The sequence below is a fragment of the Stigmatopora argus genome, chromosome 3 (genome assembly GCF_051989625.1).
Source record: "Stigmatopora argus isolate UIUO_Sarg chromosome 3, RoL_Sarg_1.0, whole genome shotgun sequence".
In the NCBI taxonomy this organism is placed as follows: domain Eukaryota; kingdom Metazoa; phylum Chordata; class Actinopteri; order Syngnathiformes; family Syngnathidae; genus Stigmatopora; species Stigmatopora argus.
Genome location: NC_135389.1, coordinates 13,375,942 through 13,390,580, shown reverse-complemented (window position 1 = coordinate 13,390,580; position 14,639 = coordinate 13,375,942). Strand labels below are relative to the sequence as shown.

General features: G+C 38.2%; 2 protein-coding genes and 1 long non-coding RNA gene across 4 annotated transcripts; 1 reads left to right on the top strand and 2 right to left on the bottom strand.

The window, feature by feature from the left end:
* Positions 1–267: 267 nt before the first annotated feature.
* On the bottom strand, positions 268–4,312 carry LOC144070892 (uncharacterized). Its single transcript, XR_013299488.1, has 5 exons — positions 4,015–4,312; positions 3,753–3,900; positions 2,330–2,571; positions 1,191–1,270; positions 268–1,121 (listed from the first exon to the last, which is right to left on the bottom strand). It is a non-coding gene; the product is annotated as an uncharacterized LOC144070892 (long non-coding RNA).
* On the top strand, positions 1,057–6,031 carry cyp19a1b (cytochrome P450, family 19, subfamily A, polypeptide 1b). 2 transcript variants are annotated; one of them, XM_077595406.1, is made up of 10 exons: positions 1,061–1,257; positions 2,282–2,430; positions 2,490–2,640; positions 2,709–2,863; positions 2,931–3,107; positions 3,182–3,296; positions 3,384–3,498; positions 3,766–3,928; positions 4,031–4,272; positions 4,369–6,028. In XM_077595406.1, the coding sequence occupies exons 2-10, from the start codon at positions 2,295–2,297 to the stop codon at positions 4,690–4,692; spliced, it is 1,578 nt and encodes a 525-aa protein (XP_077451532.1). In that variant the 5' UTR covers positions 1,061–1,257; positions 2,282–2,294; the 3' UTR covers positions 4,693–6,028. The 2 variants fall into 2 exon arrangements, with proteins under 2 accessions (XP_077451531.1, XP_077451532.1); XM_077595405.1 differs by having other exon boundaries at positions 1,057–1,257; positions 3,766–4,272; positions 4,369–6,031.
* On the bottom strand, positions 4,992–14,273 carry ap4e1 (adaptor related protein complex 4 subunit epsilon 1). The gene is made up of 21 exons (XM_077595404.1): positions 13,958–14,273; positions 13,337–13,408; positions 13,126–13,249; positions 12,643–12,716; positions 12,440–12,561; positions 12,150–12,309; positions 11,918–12,084; positions 11,772–11,845; positions 11,575–11,697; positions 11,384–11,493; positions 11,172–11,311; positions 10,342–10,454; positions 10,131–10,249; positions 9,708–10,010; positions 9,526–9,637; positions 9,294–9,438; positions 8,074–8,308; positions 7,493–7,957; positions 6,790–6,983; positions 6,557–6,717; positions 4,992–6,471 (listed from the first exon to the last, which is right to left on the bottom strand). Exons 1-21 carry the CDS (start codon positions 14,096–14,098, stop codon positions 6,311–6,313), a joined length of 3,315 nt encoding a protein of 1,104 aa, XP_077451530.1. The 5' UTR covers positions 14,099–14,273; the 3' UTR covers positions 4,992–6,310.
* Positions 14,274–14,639: the final 366 nt, after the last annotated feature.

The window sequence follows — 14,639 nt, the reverse complement described above, 5'->3', positions numbered from 1 at the left end:
GTGATAACGCAATAATACTTACAAAAACATTAAAAATACAACATAAACTTGCGGATCCTCACCCGTGTAGACGCCTGTCCCGATGATAATGGTATATTTATTATCATCAACCGTTATTGTATTTTATGAATTACTAAATTGAAATTATTAAATTACTAAATGAAACAAAATCAATTCAATTAAAATGAAGAAAAACATAAATACACTAGTTATACCTCAAACGTGATGTGCACATACATGGATGACAGGTCTAATTTTTTTGTAGAAATCATTATTGTATAATATAGAATATCGTTTTTTCTTCTTCTATTTTGTCATATTAAACTCATTTTCTGCCATTGACAACAATAGACATCCAAGTCATTTAAACAGAGAGCAAAATCCTCAAGTTTCAGTGACTGATTGCTGCCAACCTTCCTATTCAACATGTGCATTCATTAGCAGCCAGATTTCAATGAGTGTTAAAATCTTGAGAAAGCATACCAAAACAATAAGCCACAATTTCCAGATATTGTTATTGTTGTACTAAACGGGCTAGTAGAAAACAATAAGACTTCAATTTACAGCCAAAGTTTTGTCGTATGCCAAAAAACAAAACATGAAAAACAAAATTAAACTTTTTGGATGTGCCATAGTGAAGCAAAATGTAAAAAAACAAAAAAATAAGAGCATTATATTGAAGGGTGCATGGATTTGTGGCGCTGTCCTTGAACGATGTCTGTTTTCCATTTTTCTCCTTTACAATTACAGCTATTATTTTTCATCCTTCCCACACAGTGACAGCACCGCGGGCAGAATTATTATTCATTTTATTCTCCCTTTGGAACAGTTAAATTCTTGCTCCCTTTGACACAGGGCGATGTGACCCAGCTAATTAAGTTCCTCTTGAAAAGCCTCCTCACTCCAAAGATTTGGGAAGCAGGCTTTCTTTCTTTGCTCCTTTCAAACAAATCTCAATTGAAGCAAGGCCATGTGAAGACGAATTAAATAACTTTCCTTTTTCATCCTTATTAATTAAAAAAAAAAATTCTTTGGAGGGGAGGGGAAGATTCTTCCTTCTTTGAGGCTCTGCTCACTACTAAACCTGCAAGGGTAGTCGGGACTCCAAAGTGCTGGTGTTTCTAGGCAACAAAAAGGATTTAGAAACTTTTAGAGCACAGAGATTTATATAATCGTAGACAGCGGCTCACCTTTTAAAAGTAGAGGAAGCCACACATCCCCTCAGACGGCATTACGACCCATCGGCAGAGCACGAAGGTGAGCAGCGCCACTATTTAAATAGAAAATAAAATAACAGTTGTTTTATAAACTACAAAATTTCTTATTAATTGTCTGGGGATGAATGTAGGCTATTTAGTAAACCTTTTGGTACAAAACTGACTGTTTGTCAAATGTGAACATGTGAAAATTGACAATGTTTTGATACTAATATGTTGAAATGGGAATAATAATCATGGAAAATAGAGGGGAAGGTTTTGGTTTGAGGTTTTTGTCACAATAATACAATTCAATATATTTGTTTACTGTCAGAGACCTAATAGGAATTTTGTGTGTGTGTGTCGTAGTTCATATGAATGGAGCCTAAATGGGGTTTGTTTGTGTCAAAATTCCGATGAATGGGAGCCAATATGGAGACTTTTTTCTGATTCATCGTTGGATGCCAATGGGTCGGAATCATTATTATTATTTTTTTTAAATCAAAAATCACCTAAAGATATACTTTTCATGAGTTCACATTTTTTTAATTAGTGAATGGGAATACGTAATTAGTTCATGAATGTGCAATTTGTAATGAATGGGGAAGGGTTTTTTTTATTATTAAAAAACAAAACAGAAAAATGAGATTTTTTGAGGGGCAGGTCTAAAAGTCTTGATTTAGGAGCCATTGGGACAAAATGGGCATTTATTGGTTTGTGTCAGAGTGCATAACACTGTGAGTCAATGAAGAGTGTTTTTGTGGGTCCATGAACATTAAACATGGAGTCAAATGACCACAAGGGTTCAGTACAAACTGTTTTGTTGGAACTTTTCCACAATTTTCTTCAAAAAGAACTTGAATTTGGAGATGTTGAAATCAACCCCGAGAAAAAAGATGCTATTTTATGGGTCTTGTTAAATGCTAAAAAACACAATCACCAATATTTTGGGTGGATCCGTGAATGGAGTTTTTTTAAGTCGAACTAGAAAATCAATACTTGTGAATAAAAAAAAGTGGGTGTTGAATGTATCTGTGATTACGATTCAGTACCACCTAACAATAATTCTGTTTTTCAATGACAAGCCTTTAAGGTACAATGTCACTCTTGGACATGTTGACCAATGAACACACCTCGAATTACCCGACATCAGACGGTGTCACTTTGCTGCTTCTTTTTCTGTTGCTGCTGCTCCTCGCCGTCTGGGAATGGTTACACAGGTCACACATACCAGGTAATGAATACTCACAGCTCCAGTAATGCCACTTATCTCATTATTCATAATTCCTCCAGGTCCGTGCTTCCTGGCGGGACTCGGTCCGGTTCTTTCCTACGCTCGCTTCATCTGGACCGGCATCGGAACAGCCAGCAACTACTACAACCAGAAATACGGTAGCATTGCGCGGGTTTGGATCGACAATGAAGAGACGCTTATCATCAGCAGGCAAGTCATTTTGAGACTTTGAAAAGAAGCAATGTCATGTAATAGTTGCAGTGGAGCTTCTCTTCCAGGTCGTCTGCGGTCTATCACGTCCTGAGAAGTCCGCATTACGTTGCCCGATTTGGCAATAAAAAAGGCCTGGAGTGCATTGGGATGGAAGGGAAAGGAATTATTTTTAACAGTAATGTGGAAATGTGGAAAACCCTGAGGAGGTATTTTTTGAAAGGTGAGGCATTGTGGCATTTTTTGGTGCAAAATTGAATACATTTAAGCTCTTGTTGACAAATTGACAGCCCTGTCGGGACCTGGTCTTAAGAAGACGGTCTCCGTCTGCGTGCGTTCAACAGAAGAACATTTGGATCGCCTGCATGATGTGACGGATCCGTCGGGACACGTAGACGCCCTCAAGCTGCTGAGAGCCATCATAGTGGATATCTCCAACAAATTATTTCTCAGAGTGCCTCTCAATGGTTAGATGTGCGTAGAATCTTCCCGCTATTGCTGTCAAACTGCCGATAAGTGTGTGTTCTTTTCTGTATTTCAGAGAGGGACTTGCTGCTAAAAATTCACGACTATTTTGAGACGTGGCAGGCGGTTCTGATTAAGCCGGATATGTTCTTCAAAATTGGATGGCTCTACAATAAACATAAAAAAGCAGCGTAAGATGGCAATTCAACTTTGAGCCTTATTAATGAACAGAAATCGCCTAAACTTTGAGATTGTTGATTTATTTGTTCTACCATCAGTCAGGGACTGCAAGATGAAATGGAAATGCTTCTGGACTTGAAAAGAAAATCCATAAAAGAAACAGAGAAGCTGGACGAAGAGCTTGACTTTGCAACAGAGCTCATCTTCGCTCAGGTGACTACTATGATGTGTATTTTCACTATAGTGAAATAATTTTGTAGTTTTTCCATCATTTGTATAAATCATTTGAAATAAGCAAACGTAAAAGAAATACCTTGAAATTGGCTTTGAAACATGAATTCAGCAATTGTGTGTAATATAGGTTTTCAAAATACATGAGATTCTTATTGACGTGCCTTGTGATTGATTAGTAATGTATTTGGAGAAAAAAAATGATAATAATAATAATAATAATTAAAAACACTGACCCTCTCTCAACAGAACCAAGGAGAACTCTCTGGTGACAACGTGAGACAGTGCGTGCTGGAGATGGTGATCGCCGCTCCGGACACGGTCTCCATCAGCCTTTTCTTCATGCTGATGTTGCTCAAACAGAATCCAGACACGGAGCGCAACCTGGTGGAGGAGATGGACTCGGTCATCGGTACGTTGAGAATAATGATGCTTGCGTTTAACATTGCTCAGTTGGGCTCATCCTCGACATCTAAAAGCCACAGCCTTCCTTCGTACCTTATAATTGTTGCAGGTGATAGTGAAGCAGAAAATGTGGACTATTCACGCCTAAAAGTGCTGGAGGTTTTCATCAACGAGTCCCTGAGGTATCATCCAGTGGTTGATTTTACCATGCGCAAAGCTCTGGAAGATGATGATATTGAAGGCATCAGCATTAAAAAGGGAACCAATATCATTCTCAACACCGGTCTCATGCATAAAACGGAATTTTTCCCCAAACCCAAAGAGTTTGACCTCCAGAATTTCGACAGAACGGTAAGTCAGTCTTCGTAAAATTAATAAAAAAAAAGTCCTGTCAACTTATGGTCCTACCTCAACATAGGTCTTCTTACATCTCTTTTATCTTCACAGGTTCCTAAACGTTACTTCCAGCCGTTCGGATGCGGGCCTCGCTCTTGCGTGGGCAAGCATATCGCCATGGTGATGATGAAGGCCATCCTGGTTACGCTCCTGTCTCGTTTTAGCGTGTGTCCTCGCCAAGGCTGCACCGTCCACAGCATCAAGCAGACTAACGACCTGTCCCAGCAGCCGGTGGAAGACGAGCAGGGCCTGGCTATGCGCTTCATCCCAAGAATGACGCAGCGTGCGTACACTCGCCACGTAGACACGGTCGGCTCCGAAAACAGACGTGGCATGTTTTTATCTCCCTCACAACGCGTGAAGAAAATTCCCTAAATTGGCACATTAACTCATGTTTAACTCACCAACTGCCGTCAATGGCACCCAATGAGTTAAATCCGATGGAATTAAAAACTAGTGTACTACAGTAATACCGTACAACTGGTTTAATACTGTATTTTCTTTTGCAGGGAGTTATCACATTTGTAATGTAGCGTTAAAATCACCATTTATTACTAGTTTTTTTCCATCCTTGGCTGACATTGTCATGAACCTTTGTGTTTACTGAGAACAAAATGGAGGACATGAAACTCTTCTCATGGACAGTTTGAAATGATCCATGATTCATAATCATGTTGGATTTTTATGAATTTATTGAATTTAGTATATTGTGTGCATTATGCATTTCTAGCATTTGGACCACAGGCACAAACTAAACATGCCACCTTGGCTTTAGAAAATAAGGCAGTGGATTGAGTTCTGCTTTAGACTCTCAATAATGCTTCAAATAACAATAAATTCATTCCTTAATTCAAAATGAATTTTAAAACGATGACATAATCTGGCATAGCGCAAAATAACAGCATTATTTTGAGTACACATGAACTCATAAAATACTTTCCTTCCATGTAAAAATAAAACTCATAACTGTTTCCTTAATACTGCATAATACAAAAATAGATTTGCTAACATCCATTGCTCACCAAAATGACAATCAGAAAGGCGAGTGCATAGAATAAAGCAAGATGTCACGTGATATAAATAGACAAATGCAATAGTCATCATTATTTTTTAAACAAATCACGTGAACTTAATTTGAATGATTTAGTCCTGCATTTACTACTGGAGCAATTCTAAATTTAACGAATTGAACAAAGTGTTCTTCAAACACTGCCATAGATTTTAAGAAATGCAATTGTTATCAATAATCTGAGGGTTTGACTCCACAGAAATGCCCATATATTGTGTAAAGAAAATTGTGTTTTCAAATAATATTAATAATTTTACAGCATGTTTCATTTGGATAGTTCAATTACCGTATTTTCCGGAATATAAATCACACTTTTTTTTTCATATTTTAGCTGGGACCTGTGAATAATACACAAGTGCAAATTATGTCTATTTGTCTTTTCTCTCTGCCCAACGACAGCCTTTAAAAAAAAAAAAAAAATGTCTATAGGTTATCTGGGGAAAAACTCGTGTGTTAACAGATTCTTATTCAACCTGTTGTTTTCCATTTTACTATTGTTACATGACGTGTTTGATTTTGGTTTCTGATAAAATATAAAATTGCCCTCCCAAAAATGCGACATTTTTTTCCTCTTAATTGTGCATTGTTTGGCTGGTACGACTTATAGTCTGAAAAATACGATATTAGGATCCAGATTTAATACACGGTGTCAATTTTTCACTGACTCAAAAATTCTTCAATTGCAATGGATGATGCATAGATTAAAAAAAAAGTTTTGATTTTTTTCTGGTTAATTTGACCCTGTATGAAGTGTCAAATCCTTTTCTCTTGTTTAAGCTTCTAACTGAATTAAGACTTTAAAAATTCCGTTAACTGTATATAGTCCACTTAACGTGCGGTAGTCATTGTAATGCAGATACAACCGCTCTCGTCTTTTTTACCGTTTTCCTCTGGTGAGCTGATGCAGCTCAGCGATGTCCCTGCTCAAAGTTCCTGCAGGGCTCTCTGACAGTAGTAGAGTAGGCAATCCGGCAAGTCTGGGAGGGGAGCGCGCAACCACACGGCCAACGATCCGCCGTGCACTCGGCAGTGCATCAAACACGGCAGATCGGGGAGGACTCGGCAAGCCACGATGGCCTCTGTCCCTTTAGGCAACAAACCAAAAAGAAGACACTTTTAAAGGGTATCCGGACTCATCAAAAAAGTCGATCCAGTCCTAATTATGTTCACCTATGATGGCCACCACATGAAGGTGAAGTTTTCTCTCCATCACTTCAAGCGTTGCTCTCAGAGGATCCCGGACGTCGGCAACGAGGGTCAAATTCTGCTGCGTGTCGTTGGAGAAGGCCAGCCACATTGTGCCGTACTCCTCTGAGGACAGTGCTAAAGGCCTGAGAAGAAAAGCACGCAGTCTGGTTGAAATACGATAGTAATTCATTAGTACTTTGTAACCAATGTTTCACCTGATGAATGATGGAAGGGTCAGTTTGTATGAGAACTCGCTTGGGCTAGGAGTCCTATCATCAGGCATGTTGAAAGAAACTTGACCGGACACCTGAAGATGAACTGAAGGCTTCTTGACAGTTAGCGAGAATTGAAACACTTGTACTTGGTGACATCTCAACTCCTCTACTGGGTTCTCAGAAACACAAGATAGCTGGTTGAAAGGGAAAATGACACAACTTTAATATAATAATCCATTATAGAAATTATATTTTTAAATAGCACAAGGAAAATACAAAATGTACACTATATACTATTTTTGATTAGATTATTGCATTGCGTGGATAAAATTGGGATGAATCGCAAAGTGGTCACATGAATAGTTGCAATTTGTATTTTTGCCCAGTCCTACTTTAACTCTTTTTTTTTTAACCATTAAGCCCATTGTTCCTTTTCAAAGTTCTGTCCCGGAGCGCTTTTCATAGCAATCTGGCAGCCAGCTCGGCCCGTTTACCACCCACGTCCTATTTGATGCGGTAAAAAAAAATAATTCCACTTATTGTAATGACAAACAAAGCCGATCTGATCTGGCTGCCATTGAATTGAAACAGTATCACATACTGGCAGCCCCGGTTGTCTAAAATGAATTGGACGTCTATTGCGTTGAATAGCAAGCCAATGGGTTGAACCTGAAAAAAAAAGTAGATGTAATTCTTAATTTACCTCAACATCCTCTGAGGACACCTGCACAAGTAACTGTTGTACATCCGACTCAGTGGAGTTAGAAATAAGAAGAACCAGCACCAAACACTCGTCTTTGTTCACATGGCAGGCGGAGAGATCGATGCCGTCGCAGGAACATAGAGGAGTGATCTCGGAGCGTGTCGACTCAATATAGTCAGCAGGGAGATGAGAAATAAGAGATGAGTCTTTTATTCTGACTGCTTCTTCTGTTTCTATTAAACTATTGTCAATAGACTGATCTGTAGGGTCACCACTATGTTTAGGTGAGTGTGAGGGTGGATCTGGGTCCATGTTGGAGTCCAGCGGGTCGTTACACAGCAGGTGATCGATGCTTTTGGGAACAGGGATTTTGGAGTCGGATGTTTGTTCGCTGACTTCTGAGGACAAAACCTTGTCGTTAGCCTTTTTCCTGAAACGCTTGGATTTTTCTCCAGACTTTCCCATCTGTTTGAAAAGAAAGTCTTGAATTTAAAAAAAGGTGGCAATTAAAATGCTACATGTTGAGTTAAATTTTGCCTTTCCAAAATAATAGTTTGCAAGGTTTACATTTGTCAGCTCACCAAGGACAAAGACGTTTGGGCGCCCAGGCCAACAAACAGCGAAGACGCCAGTTGCTGTTTTTCTGGATCGGCAACCGGCGCTGGAGTCTGGTTCTGCGAGACGCCCATCTGGCCAGATGAGTGGACCGGACTGGGCACTTCAACCCTGGCAGGTTCTTCTGCAGTCTCCTTCTGTGCCAGGTAGCCATCCCTCCCCCACACTCGCTTCACTTTATCTAGCTTCAGACTTGTGGTACTGAAATAGAGAAGATCAGAAAAAAATGGCTTTTTATTTTTTAACAAAAACCCTCCCATTAAATTACATTGATGCATTCATACCAGTACTGTTCATGTGACATTTCGTATATACATTCACATTTGAAAAGTTTACAAAAGAATTCTTCTATTTTTCACATTAGCAATTTTTGTTTTTACTATGAATTGGCCAATTTTAATTAAAAAAAATCTCATTAAATCCTCTATTCCTATCTTTAACAAATTCCCATTGGCAAATTCAATATTACAGATTCTGTCCTGTTCGTGCTACATTTCATCACACATTGAATTGAAAATATTCACTAAATATTTTCCTTATATTTTACCATAGCATATTTTCTCCCCAACATTGTGAAAAAAATTGACACATTCAAATACCAGTGTGACATGATCACCTTTCTTTTTCCTTGTTATTCAGTATTCCCATTTTTACATATTACAAAAAACATTCACATTTTGGGAAAAAAAAGGCAAGAATGGGTGCATTCCCACATAATTCCTCCAGAAATTGCATCATCTAGTAACTACAAAAACTACTATTACTATAACATGTCATGCTGTTATTTAAATTGCAGCCTTTTCCCATCTAGGAACAAATAGAATGGGGCCAACAAATGCTCCAAATAAATCTCGGTTCAATTCAAGAGTTGTTCTTTTGATTTTCTTAACAGCGCTCAAGTGCTAACGAGTCCTAAAGTCTAATTTCCATGCAATTAAAACAAGTGGTTCCTTTCGGTCCGATGTTATTCAAAGAGAAGGACCGACATTTAAGTACACTTGGACATATTTTGTGGCACAATTGCCTGAAATTTTGGCTCAGAGTTGCTGTCTTAAAACAGCCCCCAAATAGTTTCTTTGAGATTTTCAAAGTGTATTTGAGATATGCGAAAATAAATTGAAAAGGTCAATTTAGTTTCTGAGTTTAAAAAGCACATTTCTGACAGAGAGGAGGTGGATTTACACACCATGTCTTATGTGAAGGATCAGTACTGTCACCTGACAGACCGGAGCTGACTGAGGGTAAGGTGGGAGACTGTCGCTCGTCTATAGTGCACGACGACATGGTGATAGGTAGCGAGGTGATAGAGCTGTAGGGATCCAGGCTTAAACCTGAGGATGAAATAAAAGCATGCTGTGTGAAAACAAGGCAGTTCAGACCCTGTCACATGATTAACACACTTGTTAGTCATCCCCAACCTTTGGCCTGACTGAGCTCTTCGTGTCGTTGATGGGGTGACTTGTAAGGAGTGGCGCCAGCAGCCAGCGCTTCCGACACATATTCGTCCAAAAATGATAGCGAGGAATCCACCTGGAGATGCATAGAATTGTGGTTTAATCTTACACAACACAGGAATGATTCCAAATTGCAAAGTTATTACCTCCAGAGGTTCAGCACAGGCATTTCGAGGTAGCACTTTGGCCCGCAGATCAGGATTTGAGTGGAGGCTCTGTAGTTCCTGAGCCTTTTGTCTCAGTACCGTGTCCATGGAGCTGCCGTATGTTTCAGAAATATCCCGAAGCAAAGACGTTTCCATCTCCCTCTCGCAGATCTTGGTCATAGCCGAGAGGACCCAGCTCTTGGTTTCGCTGCTGGCCTCCTTCAAATCCAGAATATTGGCCAAAAGTCTCACCGCGGTGGCTGGTTTGAGATCTTCTCTCAAATGGGAATATTCACCGAGAACCTGAAACACAAACACCAAACTATTAGTGTGTTTTTTTGTCTTCTTGACAGTACTGCGGAAAGCTAACTGTTTAGTGAAATTATAGCGTTGGAAAGAACTATATATCGAAATTGTAATCACCCAGCTGATCACTTGGAGGAAGCGCTGAGGCAGCTTCCAAGGTGCTTCTTGAAGCAGAGACACATAAGAATCTACAGCAAAAAGCCTCAACATCCTGTCTTGTTCACCAACTTCAAATCCTGGAGAATTTGAAAGAAGGTATTTGATTTGAATTTAATACCACCGACGACATGACAACAAAGGAAAATAAATTATATCATAAGATGTTGACCTTCTGAGATGAGTTTGAGGAAGTTGTTGGGGATGTCTGGTTGCATCAAGTCTCCGCTCAGTGCAAACACAGTGTTCATTGTGTCAATAAACCACTTGTTGTCAGGTGCATATGTGGAATGTTTCATAGGAAAAGCCATTTTTCATGATGCATTTCTATTTGAAACTAAGCGCCCTGCTCCAATCATTTAGCGTGGCCCGCTAAAGTAAATGAAATGTAATACATTTTCTGTAGATCTTAATGAAAGTTAGAGGACTCCATACCTCAGCGAATATTAACAGGCTTTTTTTCTCTTAAGATAAAATTTAAATGTAAACTTTCTTTTTAATTTATATTTTTTTTCATGTATTAAAAATAGCTGGGAAAATGTCATGAAAATGAAGAGACTATTGGATTTTACTTTTAATTTAAAAAATAAATGATTAAAATATAATGAGAATAAAACACATTAATTAATATTAAGACACAATAAATAGTTAATATTTAATGATTTCCCCCTTTTTTATTGAAAAAAGTAAAGGGAAAAAAATGCACACTACAGGAAAATATTTGTTATTAACTGCCATGAATAGCAATACACGTCCGTTTCACTTGAATAGGGAGAACTGGCAGCAAATTATACACAAGTAAAAAATATCACTTAAGAAATGAGTCTACTCTCAAAATATTTGTCAATTCATGCGATCATTGATTGTTTATTGATTGACTTATTTTTTCATTTGATTGTTGTCTATTAGTCGATTAAATTTGGCAGATACGGTGGCCCTCTAAAGAAAAGGATTACTGTTGTTTGACATCCCGATCGAGACTATTTACGGATAAAAGGATATTTTTCAGCCACTTCTGCCACCTTCCCCACCAAGTCAATGGTGGTGTAGTCATCTTTGCTGCTGCGCAGGAATTCCAGCATCTTCTCCACAATGACAGTGACATTCTTGCCATTTGTGATCCTGTAAAGCAATTCCAATGTCTACACACCGAGAAGAAGTGATTCAGTGAAATTGAGAGAGCAGACACGCAAGAAAACCACCACGAGGCTCACCTCCCGTTTGATGATGAGGTCGGGATGATCTAAGCATTCTATGATGGTCATCTGATGCTGCAAAGCCAGTTTAGGATCCTGCTGGACCACGTAGGTGAGAGCTTTCAAACCTGCGCCACCACAGATAAATTGAATTCCAGAAGAAGAAGAAAAAAAAACACCTGAAAATCATGCTGCACTTTTCTCCTCACCTATATATTTCAGGTTAATCTTTGGCGACAGAATGAAGTTGCCAATACATTTTGCGGCTTTTTCCAAGAGTTCACTTTTTGGGTGAATTGTGTAAATACACTTGACGCACTCATACAAAATTGCTGGCCAAAGACAGATGAGGAAATAATGAGAAATCCGAACAAGATGAAATCCCATTATTTCAAATACGTAATACCGTAAGTGATATTATGGTTCATCTCCGCTTTTCGTAAAGACTCGTCAAGGACATCATACATAATCCCACTTGTACTGTAACAAAAAAAAACATTTAAAAAAAGGCATATTAGCTAGCATATGAGGCGTCCAAAATAGTTGACTAACCTTTTGTCACTTTTGCCAAGTAAAGACAAAATTTTAAGAAGCTGAATTTGCAGCCAGGGAGCCGGAACACTATGATAGTTGTAATCCATTGGCAATTTCCCACCCACCACCTGCTTCAAAATGGTGACAAAACTGGCCGTCAAGTCCTTGTAACCCTCTGAGTTTTCCTAAAAAAAAAGTGAGATAAATGAAATCCTATCAAAATGTGTTTGTTCAAATTTGAATCTCCTACTTTGATCATCTGTAAGTAGATGTGCAGCGACGCTGTCATAACACCTGGATCCTTATCGCACAAAGCTTTGCGAAACTTGTTGTGGATGTGTTGAACTTGATTTGGTGCGTTGAGGTAAAATTTGTAAAGCGCCAGGACTGCTTTCCGTCGAATGATTTCTCTGTGGAAAAAGGTCACCAGGAAAACTCAGACAGTCCCAAAACGGTGATCTTTGTGACACACAATCATGCAAATGCGCTCCAAATATTCTACTAAGATGTAAACGTGAAAAATACAAAAACTGAAATCACTTGGGGTGAGTGAGCTTTTCCTCCACAAGAGGCAGAATTGCAGGGATCATATCTCTGGGGAACAATTGGCTGACAATAGTTAGAGCCATGCACACCTCAATGAGGTTTGTGCTCTGGAGATCCTAAAGCATAAAAAACAGTTTGAAAATGACATAATAAAACAGTCTATCGGTTAAAAGAAGAGAAGGAAAAAAAACACAGACCTTTAAGACCGTATTTACAAGTAGTAGAAGGAGCTCATGACTTTCATTCAGAAACAAGGCCACAGCGAGGTAACCTGCAATGACAAAATATATAGTGGAAATATAGTACGTAGTTTCACAAGGTTGCTTCTCACACGTTCCATAACATGACCACAAGAGGGCGGTGTAGCGCCAAATCAGTATTGAAATGGTACTCAAAATTGCACCAATAAATCAATCTATTCTGTCATTACTGTAAAGTGTCACGCCATTTTGAGGAAAGGGCTAATTTTATTTTCTAAGGTCAATTTAAAAATGTTAAGACTCTTTTTAACACAATAGGCTTTTACACAAATAGTAATAGAATAGTTACTATTAAGAAGCATAAGGATAAAGCTACAGTTTGGATTCAGATTTTCTAGTTAGCCAGTTACTTTCTAGCAGAATAAAAATGACAAAATAGATGAACGAGGAACATCTTTTGAGCAATAGTAAGACACATACCGACTCTCTTTTCCAATCCAGTTCCTTGTTGAGCCAACTTGATGGCATGAATATAGCAGAAGGAAGCCTCGTACCCCAACATTTCACAGTAGATGGCTCGCACCATGATCTCCTTCATCTGTCGCTGAAGTGTGAAATGTGACAACAAAATTCAAGTTTGCACTGTTGGTGCCATCACACAAGGCCAAAGAGGAGATTGAAAGAACTCAACCATAGATGTGTTGGGTGATGAGGCTTGATCTTTGATGGAAGTCAGTTCTTGTTGAATGAGTTTCTCTTCATCCTGAATAGGATGAAAGTAATACGTAAACATTTTTAACAATTAATAATTCAGAAAGGAATGAATCTAAAGTCATGATTTTCACCAGATAGCAATGATAGTGTACGAGTAGGTTGCCACAAACAAATATTTTGATAGTCGATTACTCAGTCAATATATAAATCATGTTTTGTTGTCTATGAATATTATGTAGGTTTTATTTGAAAATAATAAATACTACATTAAGAAGAAAATATCTAGTTTTTTTCTACTTTTTGAAGAAAAGATGCATAATTACAGGCCTTAAGTCCTACTTTGGGGAGGCATTAAACGGGTCCATCTTAGTTTTGTTTTTGCTTTAGAAAGATGATATGAAATTTAGGAAATGCACTAATTAAAATCATAACATCGACAAAAATCGGATTTAAAAAAAAAATCTAATTATTCTCATTACTTTGGACAAATAATGATTGAATACACGATGTGAACATTGAAATTCCTGTGTTATTTAGTTGCAATCAGCGTTAGGTTAGGAGCTGGTTTTATTAAAGCTTGGAGGAAAAGCAAACTCACATTTTTGGACGTCAATTCTGTAATTCCTCTGATGAGGTTTCCCAGTTTGGAGGTAGAAGACAGCTTCGTAGGACCCGGTTGAGAATCCAAAGATAGGAGGCTCGGCAGGGCTGTCAGGGTTTTCTCTACTACGTCGCTCATTTTGGCCACCAAAAGCGGGATCGCAAGCTGTCTCGCTTCCTATAAGACACTATTAATAAGTTGTCTATCCATCTCGGTCACTTTCGTGACACGCAGGCGGATAATGTCATGCTTGGAGTGCTTTAAAATAGCACAGGAAGAAAAATGCAGAATAGGCAGGCGGCCATTGTTGTGATGCTCTACGTCATATCCTTATTTGACCAATAACTTTATTCATAACACCTACTGTAACAACATTCGCTTTACCAAGAGCTGGTATTTTAATTAATTAATGCCAGTTTTAATTACATTTATATTAATTTAATTCACATTTAATCTATTAGTTTAAGTATTTATTTCAACATATATTTGATTTATTAGTTTAAGTATTTAAATATATGTTTAATTATTTCATTCCATATATTATTGCATTCAAAATTATTTCATTCCATATATTATTGCATTCAAAATTATTTCATTCCATATATTATTGCATTCACAATTATTTCATTTCATATATTATTGCATTCACAACTGTTCAAAAGTTTGAGGTCAGTTAAAA